The 23,779-nt window shown below is 36.8% G+C and overlaps 4 protein-coding genes across 10 annotated transcripts in view; 2 read left to right on the top strand and 2 right to left on the bottom strand.

Annotated features, from left to right (window-relative positions):
- Window positions 1-2,675, bottom strand: part of LOC107584047 (calcium/calmodulin-dependent protein kinase type 1D) — a 51,995-nt gene extending 49,320 nt beyond the window's left edge. The window contains exon 1 of the mRNA XM_016270450.1: window positions 2,193-2,675. Coding sequence (XP_016125936.1) covers window positions 2,193-2,290 — 98 coding nt within the window. The 5' untranslated portion in view covers window positions 2,291-2,675. The remainder of the gene's footprint in view (window positions 1-2,192) is intronic.
- nudt5 (nudix (nucleoside diphosphate linked moiety X)-type motif 5) overlaps window positions 1-13,256 on the top strand; it is a 68,179-nt gene extending 54,923 nt beyond the window's left edge. Inside the window, exons 1-10 of one of the 2 annotated variants that reach the window (XM_016270418.1) lie at window positions 10,326-10,544; window positions 10,682-10,781; window positions 11,083-11,150; window positions 11,322-11,374; window positions 11,462-11,569; window positions 12,284-12,379; window positions 12,464-12,565; window positions 12,696-12,704; window positions 12,777-12,830; window positions 12,929-13,256. In XM_016270418.1, coding sequence (XP_016125904.1) covers window positions 10,731-10,781; window positions 11,083-11,150; window positions 11,322-11,374; window positions 11,462-11,569; window positions 12,284-12,379; window positions 12,464-12,565; window positions 12,696-12,704; window positions 12,777-12,830; window positions 12,929-13,038 — 651 coding nt within the window. In that variant the 5' untranslated portion in view covers window positions 10,326-10,544; window positions 10,682-10,730 and the 3' untranslated portion in view covers window positions 13,039-13,256. Of the gene's footprint in view, window positions 1-10,325; window positions 10,545-10,681; window positions 10,782-11,082; window positions 11,151-11,321; window positions 11,375-11,461; window positions 11,570-12,283; window positions 12,380-12,463; window positions 12,566-12,695; window positions 12,705-12,776; window positions 12,831-12,928 lie in introns of those variants that run through there. The other variant, XM_016270419.1, reaches the window with a different exon arrangement.
- On the bottom strand, window positions 5,498-10,255 carry cdc123 (cell division cycle 123 homolog (S. cerevisiae)). Of its 5 annotated transcripts, none has more exons than XM_016270412.1 (13): window positions 10,113-10,255; window positions 9,782-9,853; window positions 9,626-9,686; window positions 9,508-9,540; window positions 9,328-9,423; window positions 9,136-9,242; window positions 8,955-9,003; window positions 7,649-7,724; window positions 7,391-7,513; window positions 7,283-7,311; window positions 6,993-7,121; window positions 6,668-6,869; window positions 5,498-5,728 (listed from the first exon to the last, which is right to left on the bottom strand). In XM_016270412.1, the coding sequence occupies exons 1-13, from the start codon at window positions 10,184-10,186 to the stop codon at window positions 5,703-5,705; spliced, it is 1,077 nt and encodes a 358-aa protein (XP_016125898.1). In that variant the 5' UTR covers window positions 10,187-10,255; the 3' UTR covers window positions 5,498-5,702. The 5 variants fall into 5 exon arrangements, with proteins under 5 accessions (XP_016125898.1, XP_016125901.1, XP_016125903.1 ...); XM_016270415.1 differs by having other exon boundaries at window positions 5,498-5,731; window positions 6,732-6,869; window positions 10,113-10,254; XM_016270417.1 differs by having other exon boundaries at window positions 6,732-6,869; window positions 10,113-10,254.
- A 1,256-nt stretch (window positions 13,257-14,512) lies between the features above and the next one.
- On the top strand, window positions 14,513-23,364 carry mcm10 (minichromosome maintenance 10 replication initiation factor). 2 transcript variants are annotated; one of them, XM_016270411.1, is made up of 18 exons: window positions 14,513-14,622; window positions 15,216-15,443; window positions 15,529-15,774; window positions 15,867-16,065; window positions 16,938-17,103; window positions 17,188-17,355; window positions 18,139-18,255; window positions 18,331-18,524; window positions 18,614-18,684; window positions 18,761-18,874; window positions 19,574-19,691; window positions 19,918-20,131; window positions 20,740-20,872; window positions 20,961-21,097; window positions 21,314-21,427; window positions 21,828-21,973; window positions 22,117-22,159; window positions 22,999-23,364. In XM_016270411.1, the coding sequence occupies exons 1-18, from the start codon at window positions 14,616-14,618 to the stop codon at window positions 23,080-23,082; spliced, it is 2,499 nt and encodes an 832-aa protein (XP_016125897.1). In that variant the 5' UTR covers window positions 14,513-14,615; the 3' UTR covers window positions 23,083-23,364. The 2 variants fall into 2 exon arrangements, with proteins under 2 accessions (XP_016125897.1, XP_016125896.1); XM_016270410.1 differs by having other exon boundaries at window positions 15,210-15,443.
- Window positions 23,365-23,779: the final 415 nt, after the last annotated feature.

Genomic DNA, 23,779 nt, shown 5'->3' with positions numbered 1-23,779 from the left:
CCTGTTTTTAATTAAATAATGCACATACAGTTTCATGGCCGGTAAAAAAAAAAAAATGATGGCCAGTAAATTTCCTTAAGTCAGCAGCCATTGGCAGGTATGAGACTAACCGTTAGTCTAACCGGGATTTGTCACAGCGCTTACATATTGTTGCTCTTTTGTTGATTTGATTGCTTCTATTGTCCTCATTTGTAAGTAGCTTTGGATAAAAGCATCTGCTAAATGCTTAAATGTAAATGTATAGCAAAATTTCAGTTTTAGGCCCTGTGTGTAAAGTATCACCATGATCATCAAGTAAACCTCTCAGACTTGCATTATTAAATTTGGACACAATCTATTCAAGGCCTGTCCTCCTCCAGTACAATAATCTGACCTGGTTAATCCGACTCTCCCCTGGTTAGCACACAGAGATTAAATTACTGCAGTCAAAGCGACCGGGCGACCCACCGCAGCATGTATAAACACTGTGCATGCCTGTGAGGATGCACAACAAAAACATTGCATTGGTGCACCGTGAACTATACTGTATGTTACAGCAGATGACACATAGGTTCATCTTTATAGGTCCAGAAGGCATTTAATAAACTAACTAACAACCTGAGCGCAAATCACTTGTGTGGTGAATGAAAACATGCATACATGGTGATGCATGTGGCTGCACACTGCAAAGCAGTACCGTTTGCCATCAAGCACACATGCATGACCACAACCGCTGCAAAAGCACTGCATGCGGGGTAACGGAAACTGCCATGTCCCTTCATGCATTAAACAAAAACCTAAGCATGAAATAACTCCACCCAGAAAATTCAGAAAATTATTGCTTCTCTTGTGTAGATACAACAAAACCTTTATGCTTGGAAAGAAGATCTGTTGGAAAATCCAGTTTAAGGTGGCTGGTTACACTCTTAAAAATAAAGGTGCTTCAAAAGGTTCTTCAAGCGATGCCATAGAAGAACCATTTTTGGTTCCACAAAGAACCATTCAGTCAAAGGTTCTTTAAAGAACCATCTCTTTCTTACCTTTTTGTAATCTGAAGAACCTTCTTTCGCCACGAAGAACCTTTTGTGAAACAGAAAGGTTCTTCAGATGTTAAAGGTTCTTTATGGAACCATTTAGACAAAAAGGTTCTTCTATGGCATCGTGAAGCACCTTTATTTTTAAGAGTGTAGTCCAAAACAAATTTGACCACCTTAAACTGGCATTTGTTGTTGGTAAAAGATAGTCAACAGAACAAGAGAATCTATTCAGGTTACAAAGGAGCATTTACACATAATACACACAATTGTGGTAACTACACTGTAAAATGTTTATAATTATTATAATACAACATCTTTGTTTCAATTTAACTCGTCTCAATATTTTTATTTATACTCAAATGTATGGGCTTCAAATCAATTTTCTTTATTCATAATTCAATTCAAAGTGTTTTTTTTTTTACTTAGATTTGACCTAAAAAGGCAGTAGTACTGTTATTGTATTGTTATTAGCCACCACTGCCATCAAAATAAATAAACAAACAAACATACTGACTGTTTGAAAGTAGCCTAATCACAAACTATGTCTTATTACTGGTTGTGATCTTCCCACTATTGATGAGATCTGTCTCACGTTTGCAGAAAAAAAGGTTTAACAATCCTGAAAGACCCCTTACATCCAGCCAGACACCTCTTTACGACTCTTCCATCAGGCAGACGCCTTAGAGCAATTAAAACTAAGTCTACACGTTTTCTGAACGGTACTTATTGTAGGATTGTTCATGCTCTTAATTCCTCTGGTCTCTATGCATCTGCATTTCACTCCTTATAATTGATAGGACATATATGTATAGTTGGATTTATGCATGTATTTATGTCGCCTATGTATTTTAATGTATGTTGATGACCTCACCAAGCAAATTCCAAACAACTAGGGTGTTTGGCAATAAATAAATAAATACATTTGATAGAAGTCTCTGCTCAAACCAATAGCCTATCATAAACCAGTCTAAGACGATTTAGGCTATTGGTTTTAAGTGGTTTTTAATTGGCCAAATTGGTGTTCAACTGAGGGAAGCCAGCCAGTAAGTGTGCTAACACCTCTGTAAAACCTGCAAACCTGACCGTATCCATTTCAGTTGGTTTAGGATGTTTATTTCAGTAGCGGCAGTTAACTGGGTAACTAGGATGAAACTATGACAAATTCAAGTTACTCACGTCCCAAGCACCTCTTTGAATTCAAACATCTCCTTGATATCATCGACCTGCTTCTTCCACGAGCAATCCCCGCCGGCCTCTCCGTTCTCCCGAGCCATGACGGGAAAAAAATAAATAACGGGGAGGACCGTAGATGGAGAAGTGAGCGCTGGAGATCTCTGGAGATTTTCCCCGCTTTCCCACGCTGCACTTCCTGCTCTCTGCTTCTCTTTCTTCCCTCGCCTTCCCCGGTTGTACCGTTACCGAATAACCCCGGTGAGGATCTCCCTCAAGCAGCTTAAACAGTTTGGAGAGGCGCGTGTGTCACCTTTGCGGAGTCTTAATGGCACCGGTGCGGGTTTATTCCGCCCCGCGCGGCTGCTGAACGTTGATCCCGCGCGGACTGATGCGCTGCATCCGTTGTTATGGCAATGAGGAGAGAGCGTGAGTGAATGAGGAGGAGGAGGAAGATACTCTGCTCCTCACCGCGCGACCTGACAAAGAGCAAATGCATGAGAAATATGGCAAGCCGTTTTAACATTTAACTTACATGCATCCGTTTTTTTACGGGCACTTACTAGTATTTTTAATAAATACATTTAACATAATTACAAACTTTGCTACCAGCCACTTTCCCAGTTGTCATAAGTGAATATGTACTTGTTACTGGAAATAAATTCCAAACAGTATTCCAATTGCTACTGGTACCTATTGCAGTTATACTAGTATTGATTCTTTAAAGGGATAGTTCACGCAAAAATAAAAATTCTGTCATTAATCACTCACCCTCATGTCGTTCCAAACCCGTAAAACCTTTGTTCATCTTCGGAACACAAATGAAGATATTTTTGATTAAATCCGAGAGCTCTCTGTGACCCTGCATAGGCAGCAATGTAACTGAGTAGTCCCCAGGCTTAGAAACCTAGTAAGGACATCGACAAAATAGTCCACGTGACATCAGTGGTTAACTGACCATTTCTTAGTTATCGGTATTCTGTAAGCGACAAGTGACTACGTGGGGGGAAAAAAGTGTATTGTGGAAAGAGCCAAAAAATAAAATTGACTTTGTTAAATTGAGTTTAATAGAGACTAGTCACTATTGAAATAAGTACTAGTATCTAAGGAATAGTTAATGAAACAGAAAGATTTAGTAGTGGATTGTTTTCTAAGTTTTCTATTTACTAAGTGCAAATAGCCCACCTCGTTGGCAGAGGCTATTTACACTAACTCCACCCACAAATGTGTGATTAAAGTGGCGTAAATTGTTAAGCGCGTACCGTAGTCTTTCTGATGCAATCGACCAGAGTTCGAACCTGCCTTTTGACTAATTTTTTTCTCCCTTTTCAGATCTCATATCACATCGGAAAGGCATTTATTTTCAATAAAAATGAAGAAAATAATCAAAAAGTTGAAAAAGTATCGGGTAGGTGTAGGGAGGGCTTTAATGTCCCAAAGGTGCATCCATTTAATAATTTGAATTAAAATTATAATTTACACCCAATACGTTATTATTGCATACTGTTTTATAATGTACTACAATACTGAGGTGCAGATAATTGCCAATATTTGCAATAAGTATTATAAATAGCAGAAAATCCTGCTATTTTAACAGTGTAAATAGCCTCTATCGCTATTTACACTTAGTGCAAATAGCCGCTGCCTTAAAAATGTTCTATTAACAACAAATAAAAGTTAAAATGGCTTGCCATATAAGAGAGTAGAGGAAAGGAGGAGGAGAGACGTGTGGCTGTGTGAATTGTTCGCATTGCACCAAAAGCATGCTCAGGCCCAACTGAAAAAGACATGCATCTGTTCAGAACTATTTTTTAAATAAAGTCTAAATTCTCAGGGTACCCTTTAGGAAATGAAACAGTGGTCATTTCAATATAGATGCAATATGGAACACGGAAGAAGAAGATATTAATCATTGTTAATAGTTACTGCATTTTAAAGCAACAAAGTCAGTCAAAATAGTTTAGGCAAAATCAAGGTAAAATAACACTTTGGCTACATCTGGTGGTACCTATTAGCAGGCTAATGATGATAGTAGCGCACAAACCAGCTTTAGCGTTCTAAAAGGGTCTGTGTTTATCGATAAAGTGCACTTAAAATGAATGTATTGCAATTAAACAACACATCAAGACTCAACTAATACAAATTAACACAATTATACAGTCAAAATAACAACATTTACCTTGAGGTGAGCATGTGACGTAAAGATAAAGGTGGTGACTGAAGTATTTACAGGGACAACCTTTGCAATTTTTTTCCAAAAATTAGGCCCATTCACCTAATATCCCTTAAATGTCTACATCCCACATAAAACAGCAACATTTAAAGGTTAAAATGCATGTTTGAGAGCAGGTTTTAATAGTAGGACCAAAGCTTGCTTGACATGTGCCTGATGTGGATGTCAGATTGGCTGCAGGCCATTCACATTTATCAATACAGTCCGCAGCGAGGACAAAATGTGTGTGTGTGTGTGTGCGCGCATCAGTCAGCTCTGATGTACTCTACCGCTCATGAGTATTCCAGCTGCAAACCACTGCAGTTTCTCAGCTCTGGAAAATCTGTCCCTCCCTTTGCATTCTGTCTCTCTCTCTTGTCCTCTTTCTCTCTTTACCAGCTCTTAAAGTAAGCAAATCTAAGCAGTTTGATCTGACAGTCAGGCACCAACTTGAAGTGTTATAAATGTATTAGTATGTGTAATTTAACATTAATCAACAGCTATATCTATTGTATCAACTAGCATTAATGTACAGAACCTTACTGTAACGTGTTAACAAATAATGTGGATATTGTGTATTCCTGTATTTAAATCAAGACCGTAATTAACAGGGTTCCCAAACCTTTTGACCAATTAATTTCCATGTATTTTTAATGAATTTTCAGTGATTTGTGATTACTAGATAAGGATTTAAAAAATTATTTTATACAGGTTGCAATTACACAATTTCTTGATGAAAGTATTTTAAAGCTGAGCAAAAAAGCTGAATTAGAAATGTGTAGTATATGCCCTATACAAATGTATAGGCTGTTTTAAGATTTTATTAAATTCCATTCGTTTTGAAGGCCTAGGGATTAAAGTAAAATTTAAGAGAAAGTTTAAATATATTCCAATTACAGATTATGCCTGTCCACAAAGTTTTTTAGTATTTGGCGCCCCCACGTGGATGCTGAAAAATCTGTTGAAAACAAATTTTGTTTGGTCTTCTGGAGATACTACATTTTAAGATGGTATAATTTACACAGAAACATTTTTTTTTTATTAAAACTTTATTACTTCATAACATAAAAATGTCTTCTGCAACACGGAAGCTTGTATATTAGCTGAGCATTTGACGGGGGCTTTATTGGTAATCAAACATCCCATTATAAACAGCAAGGAGAGCTTTCTACAAAGTCTGGTACCTCAATTTAATTTGAACCCTGAAGTAGCCAATCAAGATCTTCCAATTCACTTGAAAAATACAGGCAGGTCTATTCAAGCAGGATTTAAAGTAAACCTACTAAGGTTCCTCCCCTTCTTCATCAGACTCCTCCTCTTCCTGCTGACCCTTCTTCTGCAATTACAGAGAAAGGAAAGAAATAAATGTGTAAAATCAGAAATACTGGCCAAAGTACAAATTCTAGTTTTAATTTGTAATATTTAAAGGAATAGTTCACCTAAAAATGAAAATCAATCAAAACAGATTTAGAGAAATGTAGCATTACATCACTTGCTCACCAATGGATGGTCTGCAGTGAATGGGTGCCGTCAGAATCAGAGTCCAAACAGCTGATAAAAACATCACAATAATCCACAAGTAATCCACACCACTCCAGTCTATCAGTTAACATCTTGTGAAGTGAAAAGCTTCGTGTTTGTAAGAAACAAATCTAGGGCTGCAGGATAAATCGCATGCGATGTTTAACGCGCCTCTTATCAGTAAAGCCGGTTCTGTAATCAGCGGTAAATCTCCATCACGTGCATGCTTTCACATTGAGCAGCATTAACTACACAGAGCCGTTGTTCACTGACGAGCTGCGCAAAACCACGTTCATATTCGCGCGATTTTTTTTGCTCAGCTCGTCAGTGATTTATCGTGCAGCCCTAAACAAATCCATCATTAAGATGTTTTAACTTTAGACCATCGTTGATCTGTACATATTTCTTTCCTGATTTAGACGAGATATCTTTCTTTACTGGAGAAAGCAATGTTATGGATAGAGGACTTGTGATGTTTTTATCAGCTGTTTGGACTCTCATTCTGACGGCACCCATTCACTGCAGAGGATCTATTGGTGAGCAAGTGATGTAATGCTACATTTCTCCAAATCTGTTCAAGTTAAGAAAGACTCTTCTATATCCTGGAAGGTCTGACTGGTGAGTACATTTTCAGCCAATTTTCATTTTTGGATGAACTATTCCTTTAAGTGACTCACTTGGGTTATTGAATGCTGAACTACTGTATGTGTGAAAATATTCATAGTTTACATTTTAAAACAGGACTGACAACTGCATTCTGCTTTTTCTACAGAGGTCCTTGTCTCTGTTGTTCTCATCCCCATCTCACTCACCAGCTTAAGAAAATCAATGAGCTTATAGGCATCTTCCCCTGTGGTCAGGTCCAGGAAGTCTCGTGGGATTCTGTAGGACAGACATGGGCTGGGCTGCACCGTGACTTCACTGGTGGTGTAACGGAATGCAGGTCCGTCCTAATAAAATAAAAGATGCGTGGCATTAATATAGCAGCACATTTGACTTTTAAAATGCAGGCAGTGCAATACATTTGAACAGGGTTTGATGTAAAATGTGTATCATTTTCAAGTAAGAACTACCTGTGGTGTTGCGTCTTCTTGCGTTTGACTGGCTGTGAGATATTTGCCAAATGTTAGCTCCTCCCACGTGAAAAGCAAAGAGTCTGTGACTTCACCAAACGGGTTGAAGTCAATCAACCACACACGCCCCTTTAAAAAGACAAACTTGCAATTATTTTTATACTGGTTAAAGATTCAACTCAAACCTGTTTACAACAACAGGCTTGCACTGGAGATACATTTAGTACCTATATTTTAGTACCTATATTTAGTGACATTTAAATGTGAAATTTGCATTCATAAAAACGTACTGAGCTATCTCTGTAAACGTCCAGGACGACTAAAAAGAACAAAGAAAGAACATTATTAACGCACATGTGTAATTTAATATTTTCTGCTCTTCACATTGATGCACTTACAGTCCTCGTCTGGGAATTGGTATTGGATGTGATCTCTGAAGAATTCCAGTATAGAGGAGGAGATGCTGGCCTCTTGTTTGGCGATGTGCTGGTAATGTTGTGTGTAATCTCTCTGACTGATTGCTAAAAAACAGACTTGATCTCAGTGTGTAGAAAGAAACTGTTTTTAAATGTTATACTTCCATGGCATTACATATATAATACAATACAATATTCATTTATTCACAAATCATGTTAAAAAATGCACAATTGTCATACCAATTACTTTGTTTTCTTTCACAAAGCAGCGGAATTCTGCTCCTGGAATAAGCTCGCTCCATTTTCTCAACACCAACTGCACAAAATGAGTCCCACAGAGTAACAACATATGTAATAGTATTTTTTTTTATTAATTTGGGAGATATTTAAGAGTTATTCATTGGGTTTCATTATGACATAATACAATATAATATACAGGTGCATCTCAATAAATTAGAATGTCGTGGAAAAGTTCATTTATTTCAGTAATTCAACTCAAATTGTGAAACTCGTGTATTAAATAAATTCAATGCACTCAGACTGAAGTAGTTTAAGTCTTTGGTTCTTTTAATTGTGATGATTTTGGCTCACATTTAACAAAAACCCACCAATTCACTATCTCAACAAATTAGAATACTTCATAAGACCAATAAAAAAAACATTTTAGTGAATTGTTGGCCTTCTGGAAAGTATGTTCATTTACTGTACATGTACTCAATACTTGGTAGGGGCTCCTTTTGCTTTAATTACTGCCTCAATTCGGCGTGGCACGGAGGTGATCAGTTTGTGGCACTGCTGAGGTGGTATGGAAGCCCAGGTTTCTTTGACAGTGGCCTTCAGCTCATCTGCTATGTAGGGAAAGTAATAGATACATTTTTGACAAGAGTGCACCTCAAAAATCTACATCATAACAGGAGTTCTGACCTTTGTCAAAAAAAAGTCTTCTTTGTTGCCTATCAATTGAAAACTTTAAATCTCAAAATTCATCCTTTGAAACCCATTTTAAAATCAAACATTGCATTACCATTAAAATGGTACGTCAATATCATGTTACAAAATGTTTTCGTTCATGAATTATAAAAATTTAAGTTTGGATCGTGCACTTTCACGTCTATGTTCAAAAATGTAAGTGACAGTTAAGGGGTTAAATAAGTCTCTTATGCTCTTTTGCATTTATTTGAAAAAATACAGCAAAACTATTAAAACTATAAAAAATATTGTGAAATATAAAAATTTTAAATAACTTTTCTATTTATATACATTTTAAAATGCAATTTCAGCAGTTATTACTTCAGTGTCACATGATCATTTATAAATCATTCTATGCTGATTTGCTGCTCAGGAAAGAATTATTATCAATGTTGAAAACCGTTTTGCTGCTTAATATTTTTAGTGGTAATTGTAAATGAAAAAAATACATTTTTTCAGGATTCTCCGAAAGTTCAAAAGAACAGCACTTTTGTTTGGTAATATATTATATAATATTGTATTATATTGTGGTTATATTATCTGGAGTAGATTTAGCTGTTTTATTGTGATTCTGTACCTCATAGTTTATGGTTGGGTCTGGAGAATCATCACTACAGTGGAGGAATCTGCCAAAGGAGGTACAAAATTATTACTTCAACCAACTTGCTTTCTTGAATTTCTTAAGAACCCCCCCCCCCCCCCCATCACATAGAGCATGATGGGAACTGAGAATATCAGCATTTGTGCGGGATACGTACGACTGTGTGAGGTCATGCGTTATAAAATCTGAACTTTTGAAAAGGAGGAAGATGTCGCTTAGACTCTGACACTGTAAAGAACTGTTCAGAGCAATCCAGTTAGCATCCTGGGGAGGAACACAAAGATGAAGGATATTGTGAGTATTATATATTCATGTGTATGAATTACGCTTGTAAGTAAAATCTTCTCACCCGAGGGGCGCTCCAGTTCAGTTTCGGGAAGACGCACCCACCTAGAACGTTTATTGCCTCTTGCACCTTTATGTTGAACTCTGGGAATTCTGGGGCCTGAAGAAGATTCACACAATTTAGTACCTGCACAAGTGTATGACAGCAGCTGTGCTTTGATTGGCTGAGAGGAATAAGATGCACCGTAACAGCTGTGGTAGTTTCATCATCAGTCCACTGGAAACCAAAAGCATGAGATCAGGAAAGTAGTCGAGTTGAGTTTTAAGAGATATCAATGTATTTCACACAACCACGCACATACCTGAACGTCCTCCTCGTCCGAGTCACTGTTATTGATCTGTGTTTGCGAATTGATGTGCTCACTATAAACAGAAACAATCAGATATGTATTCAATAACCAGGCAACAACAGAAAGAATTAGAATTTATTCAATACCAAACTTTTACCAAAATCTCACCTGCCAGAAACCACAAGTGTCCCGTCATCTAATAAATAATCGATTACATTTTGAGGTATAGGCAGAATCAAGCTAGTAAAAGAGAAGATAACCATACTTAATTACAACAGCACTGACATAACTATATTAACAGCACAGAGAACTAAATAATCTCAAAATATTTTTCCTATATCGTCCTATATATAATGTACTTTAACAATGCCTATAATCTCTGAGATTATATAGTAAGAAAAAAAATAGTAGTGATGTAATCATAATATAATGGCATTGCTAACGCACGAGTTTTCCCCGATCATTATATATTATCAGAGTGTGCAGATAACTCTCTTACCTCTTAATAGTGTGTTTCTTGAATAAAGGATACCAAACAGAAAACTGACAGTTTACAACCTGCTCTTTCTTCATGCTGCCTAAAACACTGATAATCTGCGCAACCTCAAAAACATCCCGGCATAACTGTAGTACCAATAACTACAGTTCCGGTTTATAATGCATTTCTTTGTTTTGAAATCAATCCGTATTTTAATACTTCAAGGGAAGTTTTATATTAGTCCGTTATATTAGTTTTTCTTCAATATCAGTGGCCAGATTGACAATATAACGTATACAACGATAACCCGATCCACTGCACAAAAAGGGGAGGAACTGTTTTAGCGGCACACAAGTAGGCAGATACTTACTGAACATGTGACTACTTGAAAGAAAACTAACTCAAATAGATCGATCACTTGAGACTTTTTTGACATACTTTACGATTTGTCAGGTACGTTCTCCACTGATTGAAACGACTTGGAATGACCCCCCGTTACTTTTTCTGTATTAGCTAGCCTAGCTTAAATAGACTGTGGTCATTATGAAAACATCACGCGCCCTGTAACTTCATTTCTGTTGTACATGCAGATTACTGCAGCTGTTCCAGAGCTTAAACATCACTGATCGCCTGCACAACATGAGCTCTCCGAAGAAAGCGACTGCTGAACCTCATGTCATCAAAGAGGAGGTAAGAATCTGTCTTAAAGTGATAGTTCATAAATACTGTCATCCTTTCCTCGCCCTCATGTTGATCAAACCTGTGAGTTTCTTGCTATAGTGCACTTTTCCATGAAGTGAATGATGCCTGAGACTGTCAAAATGCCATTGCGTTGCTTGTTTTTCATAGAGAAAAATACAATCATATGCAAAAGGGACAACATGAAGGTTCATTTCCCTGCAAACTGTCCCTTTGAAGTAATGTAATTCTCATGTGTTGTGCTTAAAGTACAAACTTATGAAGTGTAAACGTATGAATAATGTGTTTTCAGCTGATAGCCAGTGGAAAATGGGTGAAGCTTGAGAAGACTACATATGTGGATCCATCTGGAAGCACCAGGTATTGATCTGTGAATGATGTGTGACCTTTGACCTCTGGACTGAGTGGACATGATACCACTGATTGGAAGGATCTTGTTTATTGTTGCTTCCTGCCAATCAACCTAAAACATTGTTTGTGTGATTAGTTATTAAAATCTTCAGGAAACGATCTGAAACTTTCTCTCCTCAGAACATGGGAAACAGCAAAGAGAACAACCCGAGTCGCTAACAGCGCAGCCGATGGTGTGTACAGTCTCGTGCACTCTTATTTGAACCAATTTTTGTGCTTTAATGCTCTGTAATCATTCATATGTTTGGATTCATTTTAAGCTGTAGCAATCATAGCCCTTCTGAAGAGGACTCTTCATAAAGACTGTGTTGTAATGGTGAAGCAGTTTCGTCCACCCATGGGATGCAACACACTGGAGTTTCCTGCAGGTCTGCGTCTGATGATGAAATAACATAATATATACCAGCGGTGGCGAACTCCGGTCCTGGAGAGCCGCAGCCCTGCAGAGTTCTGCTCTAACCCTAATTAAAACTCACCTGCCTGTAGCTTCCTAATAACCGTTCGGACCTTGATTAGCTTGTTCAGGTGTGTTTGATTAGGGTTGAAGCAAAACTCTGCAGGGCTGCGGCTCGCCAGGACCGACGTTCGCCACCCCTGATATATACCATATAATAGCATTGTCCTCTGCATCTTGAAAATAGCACAGCCCTGCATCTTTATTTATAAGTTAAAAAAAGTCGCTAAAATCTTTCATCACGTACAGTTTTTCACCAAATAAGAATGAAGAGAGTGAAAAGTGGAAATCAAGATTAGGCATAAAATAATGTCTTCAGAATCATTCATACATTTGATAATCAACTGAGAATGAAAGAAACTGTAATCTGGCTCAGAGGAAGATGGGAATCATATCTTTGTGCCAGTTTTTCTGGTGATTAAGGGATAATATGAAACTACTTCTTGTAAATGGTTGTCAAAAGTAAAAATGCTACGAAATGCATCATATTTTGTGAGAAAGTGTGACGTGCTTGAGCAAAACAGACACTATTTTTTAAATCAGCACCCCAAAATTAGTAAGAAACAGGTTGCAAATATGATGCAGTGTACTGTATTTATTGATCATTCTCTGTGCATGAATATTTCAGGTCTGATAGATGACAACGAGACCATTGAAACTGCTGCTTTGAGAGAACTAAAGGAGGAAACGGGTTACAAAGGGGAGGTGGTGGGCGTCACTCCAGGTACAGCTGCTGTAATGTTTGTGGATACCTGACAAAATGTAAATACATTTTAATATTTTAATGTCTCATTCCCATGTCTTTTAGTCACATGTTTAGACCCGGGCTTGTCTAACTGCACCACACAGATGGTGATGGTACATATCAATGGAGATGACCTTGAAAATATAAACCCCACTCAGCAGCTGGGTGAGTGAAGAAGCATCAGGAAGCACCTTATTATTATTTTATCACAGAATAATGAAGAAGTCCATATTGTGTTTTAAATCAATGCTAAGCAAAACTTTATTTTTCTTTTGTCTCCATTGTGCATGTATAGGTGACGGAGGTATGTATTTGTTTTCAAAAAGTCACCATTGTTCTTCTTTTTCCTAAAAGTATATTAATGTTTGTCTCTTAGAATTTGTGGAGGTTATTCTTCTACCTCTGGATGAGTTTCAGCAAAAAATTGATGGTGGGTGATCTTTTTGCTGAATTCTGTCTAACTTTTAGTATGATTTCTATTCAGTATGTTAGGTTTTGCTTTGATGTTCCTTCTTGTTATTTTTATAGAGCTACTGCAGAAAGAGAAAATAGTGGTGGACTCTAAGGTGTATATTTATGCTATGGGAATGTCGCAGGCCTTCTTTAAACCCAGAGAGTTACCTGTGCTGAAGCAGTGAGATGCACAAATCTGTCACCTGCAATACACTAAAGACAGACTGTCGTGAGCTCATCAGAGTGATGAAATCTACCAGTGCTTGACCATGGCCTTACTGTTTTACAGCGGTTGCCTGAACATTCCTAATAAACGAACAGTACTTAATTAAGAGGTATTCAGTGTTTGCACAGTTTTACAATTCATTATTAAATATATAGGAACCAAACTAAAAGTGTAGGTCTATTCTGTGAGTGGCCTTCTTTAAACCCAGAGAGTTACCTGTGCTGAAGCAGTGAGATGCACAAATCTGTCACCTGCAATACACTAAAGACAGACTGTCGTGAGCTCATCAGAGTGATGAAATCTACCAGTGCTTGACCATGGCCTTACTGTTTTACAGCGGTTGCCTGAACATTCCTAATAAACGAACAGTACTTAATTAAGAGGTATTCAGTGTTTGCACAGTTTTACAATTCATTATTAAATATATAGGAGCTTACCAAACTAAAAGTGTAGGTCTATTCTGTGAATTGTTTGAGTATGTCCTGTCTGATGTTGGCCTGTAATAACAAAAGAAATCCATAAAAACGATAATAAAATAATTTATAGGTCATACAGTAAGTGTCACAAAAAGACACTATAGGAAAGGTACTTTGTATTATGATCAGAACTTGGAGTAAATCTTGTAAAACTGACTCAAAAGGGTATTTTTGATGTACTGTATCTATGTATTCACATACGGTAAGCAGCAGATTATTATATATTGGGTCTACAGGACTGCAATACGCAGGTCATTCTAAAAGTGTACAGTTTATGTTGGAGGATGTATATACAATGCTGTGTACCTGGATAACTATTAATTTTATCTAATAAATTTGACCGTTTAAATTTTTGCATTTGTTTGTGGTTCTAACTTGTTATTGTTCCTATAGATCTTTATTTGTGCACATATTTAATAAGAGTGTAATCCAAATAAATTGCCAAACACAACTCTAGATTTCTTTCTTGGGTTTATTGGTCGAATGCACATCTTAAAACTTGGCGCCGAGTTCTTGTATATTTCGATACATTTATAGGCTAATTTATATTTAATGTAATGAATAAAAAAATCAACTCAATATAGTTTAAAATTATACACGTATAAACGGTTAACAATTAATTCTAAACATTTAATGTATTTATATTTTTGTAGACTTTATAGTAGCTTACAGTAACAAATAATTTGATTCATTATTTTAGATCGAAATTTCACTCTCAAGTCTATCGAAGCAAAATAAAAATTACCCTTTGAATCTTTTCTCAAGAACACACAATAATATTTTTGAAAGGTTTTTTGCGATGGACCAGACCAGAACATTTAATAAAAGAGTGAAAGATTTTATTTTTTTCCTACAACTGTACAAGCTTTTTCTTAAATATTATTATTTTGTTATGGACAGGCACGAAGTTCGGCCGGAAAAGTGACGTAGTTCCGGGGTCCTGAATATTAAACATTTTTCGCGCCAACATTGAAACAAGAGCTTGTACGTCTGATCCAGCACAGAGATATCTAATCGCTTTCATTTCAAAACATAGCTAATAAAAGCGATCGAAATAAAAATGACAGGTAAGCTCAGCAGAATACCAGTACAAACGCTAGGCTAGTTTATTACTCTGTTGGATAAAGCATAGTTAAGTTAGATGAGAAATGTAAGTTCCTACAGTTCCTGGTGAAGCAAGACGTTTAAATCTCTGTTACCTAGCAAAATATCTTTGTCTGATTTAGCCGTATCACTAAATACTACATAATGTATATCATGATATAATAAGTTGAATATATTGCTTGGTTTGTCTAGTGCTGATTTCGTTGTAAACAAGTTCTTTTGTATGCTGTTGTTGCTTATTTGCCACACAGTTTTGACTATATTTATCTGATCATATATTTTATAGTGTGTAGCATAGTCCACGACAGTCAACATTATACTGATATATGTAATCAATGTGCATTATACTGTTCTATATGTATTTATATGGTATATTATATTTGATTCTTACTAAATGTTATATGTTGTAAACTTGCTGAAAGTGAAGTATATATTATACTGTAAGAGTATATATCTATGAGCATATAATGTTATGCTATGCAGCTTTTGTAACATTTAGTAATACTGTACTATGGAATTGGGTTAAATGAATCTGCGTGCATGTCTCTAGCATCAGAGGAGGAGAATCTGGACATGTTGCTGTCTTTATTTGCGGAGAGTGAGAGCCAGGAACAGGAGACTCCCGCCGCTGGAGAGGGCAGTGACAATCTAGATGACCTCTTTGATGAGGATGAGGACGGTGATCCCTATATTGAGCCGGAAGAGGAAGATGACGTGGCACCTGGGAAATCCAGCTCAGCTGAAGGGGACAGTGACTTAAATAAGTCAAAGGAAGATCTGGAGGGTAAAGCTCTGTAGTTATTCTAGGCTATATGTGCATATAAATGTGCATGTATTGTGTGCTGATCATGAGTGTATTTGTCTTCCAGCTGAGCTGAAATTAATGCAGCAGAAGATGCAAAAACTACAGCAGCAGCTGGAGGCCTCACAGAAAACCACACAGCCTGAAAACAAACCCTCCGTCCGGAGACAGACCAGCACTAAATCCTTAACACCACCTCAGGGGGTTTCGAAAACTCCCCCATTAACACGACAGGACAGCGATGGCTCTCCTCCATCAGATGTCACGGCAAAGCTGAAAAACAAGCAGAGGACGGCCCACCAATCCAAAGCAGGTGCATGCTGGAGTGATTCTTTTTGCTTTCAAAAATAGAAATGTATGAAAATCATATGAACTTTTAATAAAAACTTTTTTTGGGTAAACAAGCCGCCTCAGAAAAGCAGACTCCTATTGGCCAGAGTATGAACAACTGCCAGTCTCAGCCAATAAGTGACAGTGCAAAAGTAAACAGCACTTTAAAGTCACCGCCCCCTCTCAAGACTCCTCCCACTGTGCGTCAGGCTACGCCTCGTTCATCTGTCAGTCAAGAGGTTGCTGTGGAGAAGTTCTCAGGCCTTAGACTTAGGTCAGTGGGCTTGTTGAAATGATTAATATTCCTCTAATTGGTTTAATTGTATGGACAATAAATGTCAATTTTGAAGTTTAGTTATTCTAATATGCTGATTTGGTGCTCAAGAAACATTTCTCATTATTATCGTTTTTGCTGCTTAATCTTATTTGCTGCTTAAGCTATCCTTTTGAACTTTTGATTGTTGATTTGATTTGATTTGAAGATTGATTTCTTAAGGATCATATGACACTGAAGACTGGAGTAATGATGCTGAAAATTCAGCTTTGACATCACAGAATTAATTATTTTAAAATATATTAAAATAGTTGTAATAAAATTGCACAATATTACTGTTTTTACATCAAATAAATGCAGGCATGGTGAGCATAAGAGACTTCTTTCAAAAACATAAAAAAAAAAAAAATCATAATTATTCCAGACATTTGACCAGGAGTGTTGATATGTATTTGAGATTTATTTCTCTTACTTTAAAAAAAAAAACCCAGTGTTATATTTCCCTGTAGGAATCCACGTCTGTCTTCCATAGACATTGAACTTTTGATTGTTGATTTGATTTGATTTGAAGATTGATTTCTTAAGAATCATATGACACTGAAGACTGGAGTAATGATGCTGAAAATTCAGCTTTGACATCACAGAATTAATTATTTTAAAATATATTAAAATAGTTGTAATAAAATTGCACAATATTACTGTTTTTACATCAAATAAATGCAGGCATGGTGAGCATAAGAGACTTCTTTCAAAAACATTAAAAAAAAAAAAAATCATAATTATTCCAGACATTTGACCAGGAGTGTTAATATGTATTTGAGATTTATTTCTCTTACTTTAAAAAAAAACCCCAGTGTTATATTTCCCTGTAGGAATCCACGTCTGTCTTCCATAGACATTGAGCAAAAAATGGCCAGCCGCAGACTGATCAAGCTCTCTCAGTTGCCTGACCGACTGGCCAGGGACAGTTTAGAGGACAGTGACTGGGTCACTTTCGCAGTGGTGATAAATAAAATCACCCCACAGAGCAAAAACAATGTAAGGGACCATCATTTCCGAGATCTGATATTCTGTATATTTAAATATTGTATATTCATCTGCATGCTTGTTCTTTTTTTGTAGGGGAAAACCTTCAGCATTTGGAAGCTGAATGATCTTCATAATCTGGACGTGAATGTGTCTCTCTTCCTGTTTGGGTCTGTTCACACGGATCTGTGGAAGACTGACACTGGGACAGTGATTGGCATCCTCAATCCCAATCCAATGAAGAACAAGGATGGTTCCAATGAGGTTTGTCTCATAAAACCTCTCAATATCAAATGCTTTATCTTTAAAAACAATAAGAATTAAAAATGTACTATTTGCATCCTTAATTATTGATTGACTGGAACCAAAATACTATTTAATCTAATGTTACAATGTTAACTTGATTTATTTTTTAAAACATTACGTCAAAATTCACCCTCTTTACTTTTGTTAAATTCCTTATCTTACTGTGAAAGATTCAGCTGTGCACCTTATTCCACAGAAAAACATTTTACCTGAATTGTTCATTAAAATATAATATATTTTTCTACCTCTGATATCTTTCCTTTTTTCGGCTTATGTCAGCAAGCCTTATTTAATGTATTACCTCTCCAACAACTGTCTAGAGACCTTTATACTGTAATATAAAGCAAGAATACCAGTGTTGTTATAGCAAATTATTAAAAATATTTTTTGGTAATTAAAATAAATAATAAAAATATTAAAGACCGTTTTTGGAATAAATCAAAGTTGGCATACTAAAATGACTACAATTAAAATAAATTAAATTCAATAAATATAAATATCCTTAAAAGCTCATTAAAATGGAAAAAAGTACATGACAAAATTTAAAACATTTAATGAAAATATAAAAGTAAAAGGTGTTTCCAAATGTTAATAAATACAATTATAAAAATATAAATAATACTGAAGTAGCAGTATATAAATAAAATAAAAAATGATCGTACATAACCCCTTTTTAAATCCAAATGATAGAAGTAAAACAGGTTGAGAACAACATTTCCTGTTCATGTCATGTTTCTCCAGCTCTGCCTGACCGTGGATCACCCACAGAAGGTCCTTATAATGGGAGAAGCCATGGACTTCGGCACTTGCAAGGCTAAAAAGAAGAACGGAGACACTTGCACTCAGCTAGTCAACCTGGTGAGTCTCCAAACATCATGCTTTACTGCAGTAATTCACAGTCAGCCAATTCATTATTACTGTTTGCTTGAACAGTATGAATGCCAGTACTGCCAGTATCACGTTAAAGCCCAGTACAAGAAAATGAGCTCGAAGAGATCGGAGCTTCAGTCCAGCTTCACAGGCTCCGCCCCTGGCAAAGGAAGGGGACGGGGCAGTTTGAGGGAGCGCCTGTGCCAATCTGATTTCCACTATGGGGGCATGTCCTCGCGTGCCTGTGCGCCCTCAATGTGAGTTCACTGCCTCTTTTTATGACCGTCGCCTCCCTTTAAATCCACCCAAAACCTTCAATTATTGCATGAATCTTTTATTTCGACAGGTCTGCCCCACAGCCAAAGAAACAACCCACTATACAGTCTGTTTTGGCTTCCATCCCAACTAAGAAACTTGGTAAACTTGTTTAGTACTTTTTTTTCCCCAAATGTGCTGGTGTTCATGTTGTCTAATCAAGCCCTACTTCATGTAGTTCTGAATTCAGGTGAGGTGTCAGGCTGTTCAGATGACTTCAAAGGCCTGATGTCTATGCCGACGCCTGGAGCGCTTCATATTAAGAAACACTTAGGACAAGCCAAGAATACAGGTCATTTTAAAGGGATAATTCATCCCAAAAATTGACTTTACTCACCCTTATGTTGTTCCAAACCTGTAAGATAACTTCAAATCTCATTTACGCTTGTGCATATTCAAACCATAGGCCATCATGCTAGATTTGACATCAAACACTTGTTGGTTTTCATGCGTTTTATGTCATTTGAGCGCTACTGGTTGCTCTCCTATTAACTATGAATGTTCTCTGATGCTGCAGTACTGTTTTGGGCCAGCAGATGTCTGCCAAATGCCGCCCCACAATTTTCATCCAAAGAAATAAACCAAAAGCAAGCACATTTGTCACTGGAATATAAGCAGAGTTTCTGTGGATCTATGAGTTATACAAATTAAGGCCTAAAAAGGTACTAAATCAGAGCTGAAAGTCTTTGTAAAGTCATTGCATTAAAGATAGATATGTATAAAAACCGGTTTTCCCTTTGAAAAAAGTAGATTGTTTTAGAAAACAAAACGAGACTTCCTATTTTTTTTATCTTTGTCATTTTGCTTTTCAAGCAAATGTATCTTTATTTAAAAAATCTTCAGACATTTCCGCTGGAAACCAAGACAAGAGTTTTCTGCATGAACTCTCCGTTGTACCTTCATAAAACCAAGAGAAAGCCCCTGTGTATGGCCTCAGTGCATACTAATAACCATGCCAATTTAATCTCCAACTTGCCTTTATTTAATTTAGCTGTTGCAGGATCTTCAGTTCAGTCTATATCTGCGGCTGACCTTCTCAAGCAGCAGAAAGAAGAGCATCAGCAGAGAATGTTGGCTCGAAAGAAGAGAGCGGAAGAGATTCAGAAGAGGCGAGAGGCGTTTGTTTTAATTAATGTTGCTGTAACTACTGATTGTATTTGTTTTGCATTACATTTGGAAGCTGATACATTGTTTAGTGTTTCAGTATTGAGTTTTTGGAGTGATTTATAGGCTCTAACATCTGTAAACTGTAAATCCTTTTTGCTTATGATCAAGAAGACCTTTATCCTGTCCCTGTAGTATATGTACTATAAATATGAGCTCTTCTCTACCCAGGGTGCTCCAGAGTAGTGCTCCCTCCCGGCCGAATGCAAGCAGGGGTCCCTTGCTCTCCCCGAAAGTTGCCTCGGAGGTTCCGAAGGGGTCGCCTGGCCTCACATCCCGTCTCTCAGGCCCTCCTGTGCCCACACTGGGCCGTGGCTTTCCAGAAGGAGAGGACATCCTCCTTGATCTGTCTCCACCTTCATCAAAGAGCCTCTCAGCCGCAAAGGTACTGTTTCGGGAAAGTGCTCCATCATTTGTTTAAGAATATTTTCAATTCCGGAACATTTTGTTGTAGTGTTTTTTTTGTTTGTTTGTTTGTTTGTTTGTTTTTCTAACTGGAATTTTATGTAAAGTAAAAATGTTACTAAAAAAAAAAGTAAAAACATTTGATTAACTTCAAACTATTTACTAAATTAAAAACAACTTAAATTAAATAGTTTTAAATTAATTAAACATTAAAAGTTTTTAATGTCTTATATTAAGTTTTTAAATAAATTCAAAATTAAAGACATTTGTACTTTAAAAAAATCATGAATAATTAATTTTGTTATTTAAACTAAATATTTTTACATCAAAAATTACACTTAAGAATAAACTATGCTGCAATACATCTTTTAATTTTTTTCTTAAATACAAAAGCTGTCACTAGAGTTGTTAGTTTGTGTTTTTATACTTTATTATAATTTTCCACGGACCCCCAGCAATACCTTGCAGCCCCCTCTGGTCCCATAGTTTGAAAACCCTCGATCTAATTGATGCTTTCAGGAAGAATTCTAGCACAAACATTGAATTTGTTTATCATATTGTTTATTTATAATATTGTTTATTGCTTAGTTGGCGGCAGTGAGGAAACTCCAAGCTAAAGGCTCAGTCATGGTTAAAGGCGACCCGAATGCTGTAAAACGCAAGCGAGCCAACAGCGATGACATTGCAGATCGAGTAGAGCGAAATCTCTCCACACCTAAAGGTATAGATATTCATATCAGTGTTATGATTCACTGTTTGCTTGTTTGTTTTTCTCTGTGGCACTTATTCTGCTAAAAACCCATCTGCAGTGTCCGATGAAAATTCAACTGGTGAGGAGGAGGAGCCAGCTCAGAAAAAGAGGCGGGAACAGCTAGAGTACATCCAATCGGAGGAGTTTCAGCGCATCCTCAACGCCAAGTCCTCAAACTCGTGGATGATGGGAGAGGTGTGTGTTTTGGCTGAACATTAGTGCATGTGTGTTGATGTTACAGTGGATGGGCGGAGCTTGCTGTTGTTTTGAAAGCGTTCGGCGTGATCTGTCCAGATGGATTTATTTGATTTGGATTCTGTAGTGTTTCTTTTGCCACATGCGATATAAAATAGTGGAAGCCATGTCCCATTGGCGTGTGCTTGCATGTTTGACAAAATATCTTGCATCTAGATTGAGGAGCGGGCCATGCAGGAGTATTTTGAGCCGCTGGTGCAAAAAGAGAAGATGGAGGAGAAGATGAAGAGCATCAGGGAGATGAAGTGTCGAGCCGTCACCTGCAAAACTGTAAGTCAACAAATTTGCAACTAAAGAGATGCAGCATCTGTCCTTTATGCTGAGTGATCCAGTGCAAAACATGGGTCAGAAAAAGCACTGGATGCATTTTGAATTTCAAGTGGTCCACTTGAAAATCCCTACAGTGTCTCTCATTCAAGTCCTCATGAAAACGGAACGATTTCTCCTGCATCATTAGTAGCTAATCAGTATTTATTCACAGCAAGTCATAATGACGAACCAATTTTAAACATGATTTGTGTAATACTTCAATAAATGTTGTTCAAGAGGAACGAAAGGCAAACAAACCTCTCTAGATGCTAATTAGACAATTATGAGGTTTCGAACTGATTACACCTGTAAATCTCGGCCTGTTTATGCGGTTTATTTCATGAGCCCCTTTTGCCCGCAGTGTAAATACACCCACTTTAAACCAGCGGACCGCTGTGTGGAAGAGAAACACGACTACCATTGGCATGACGCCGTCAAACGCTTCTTTAAATGCCCCTGCGGTCAGAGAAAGATCTGCCTGGCACGGATGCCACATGGAGCCTGCAGGTGAGGGGATGCAGCAGTACCTTTATTATTTGTTACATTTTATAAAAGACGTTTGATAACATACTGGCAGTTTAATACTTAACTGTTAGATTAATATTTGTTATTGCATGTTGTAATAACATAAATTTCACTTTCCATTTTAGCCATTGTGGACTTTTTAAGTGGGAGAGAGATGGCATGTTAAAGGTACAGTTTCAAATTTTTATTTTTTTTTACTGTTTTTGTTTTTATTTATTTAATTGTGACTCCTTGATTCTGATGTTGACAAGTTACAAGTGAATTAATTAAATGTTCTAAAACTCCACAGCTTTGCTGTATTATTTTAGTGTTATAGTACATTAATATTTTGAGTTGGCCTTTATTGTTTTTTTTTAGTTTGATTTTGTGCTTTTGTCCATTTCTTTAATATATTTTTATTCAGTTTTAGCTGGAGTAGTACTTATTTCAGTCTTTTTAGAGCTGCTTTACAGCACAATTGATTTGTTTGCGTCTTTGAATCATTATTTTCTTGTTTATCCCTATAAAGCTGCTTTTAAACAATCTTTATTATATAAATAAAGGTAAGGTGACTTGACTTGAGTTTGTTGCAATTACAGGGAAAGTTCACCCAAAAATGAAAATTCGTTGTGGTTCCACACACTGCAGATATGAAGTAGTTCCAGGCTTGTTGAACATGACCAAGTTGAATATCACTTTGCCGCATTGTCCGAATTGTTACAAAGTTTCATATATATACATATATATATATATATATATATATATATATATATATATATATATATATATATACACACATACACACACACACACAGGCAAAATATACACTCCACTTCCCAGTGTGGCTGCATTATTTTATCATTTTTTTCCATTACATTTTTTTGTTAATTATGTCATCAGTAATTCAAGAATTTATTAGTGTATTTCAAATGTATTTATTACTATTTGTATTATGTCTTTCAATGGCATAATTATACGAGCGTGTATTTGGTAACTAGCTCCAGTTTTGACCTGTCTCATTTTCACAGGAGAAAAAGGGACCCAAAATAGGAGGGGAGCTACTGTTGCCACGCGGAGAGGAACAGCCCAAATTCCTCAACAGTTTAAAGTAGAGTCAGCTGTCCCGTGTGTGGCCTGAGCCCAGTCTCACTCAGAAGAGGAGGCTTCTGTGTCTTCATAATCAGAAAGTGAGAGTGAAGGGGCATCGGCATTACATTTGTGTTGGTCAATCTGTTTTTAGTACCTTAATGTTTGCCTGTTGTCTATATATGTTGTTTTAAGATAAACTATCAAGCCTTTTTAAATGTAAATATTCTTATGTTCTGTTATTATTTTAATTGTGAACTTTTATATCAACCATGTCAAGCACACCTGAATTAAACAATACTGAGTGAGCTTGCAATGTTTTATAGACTTTCTGTGAACGTTCTCCTATTGATTTGACTGGAGGGACTGGCACACATGCTAAATCTTGTCCGTCTCCCAGCACGCAGTGATATTTTAAACTTTATTACCCCTGTGTGCTCTTCTTTAAGCAGTAGGAGTGGCAGGAAGTCGTTCTCCTGTCAGTCAGGTGCATGTGAGAGTCGGTTAGTGGCACCGAGGCTCAGGAAGGTCGATAAATCTTTCTTTCCACTTGTTTCTTTCTCCCTCATTTTCCCATCTGTCTAAGCTCTCAGCACAGGAATGTCACTCCATTGCCAGCAAATACTGCCTTGGAATTATTATCCCGTCTGTAAGGCTCACAAACCTGGGCTTTTTTACTATATATATATATATATATATATATATATATATATATACACACAC

This window comes from Sinocyclocheilus grahami, unplaced genomic scaffold (genome assembly GCF_001515645.1).
Source record: "Sinocyclocheilus grahami isolate Dianchi unplaced genomic scaffold, SAMN03320097.WGS_v1.1 scaffold56.1, whole genome shotgun sequence".
Classification (NCBI taxonomy): domain Eukaryota; kingdom Metazoa; phylum Chordata; class Actinopteri; order Cypriniformes; family Cyprinidae; genus Sinocyclocheilus; species Sinocyclocheilus grahami.
Note: the sequence above shows the minus strand (reverse complement) of the source record. Positions and strands in the feature narration are given on the sequence as shown.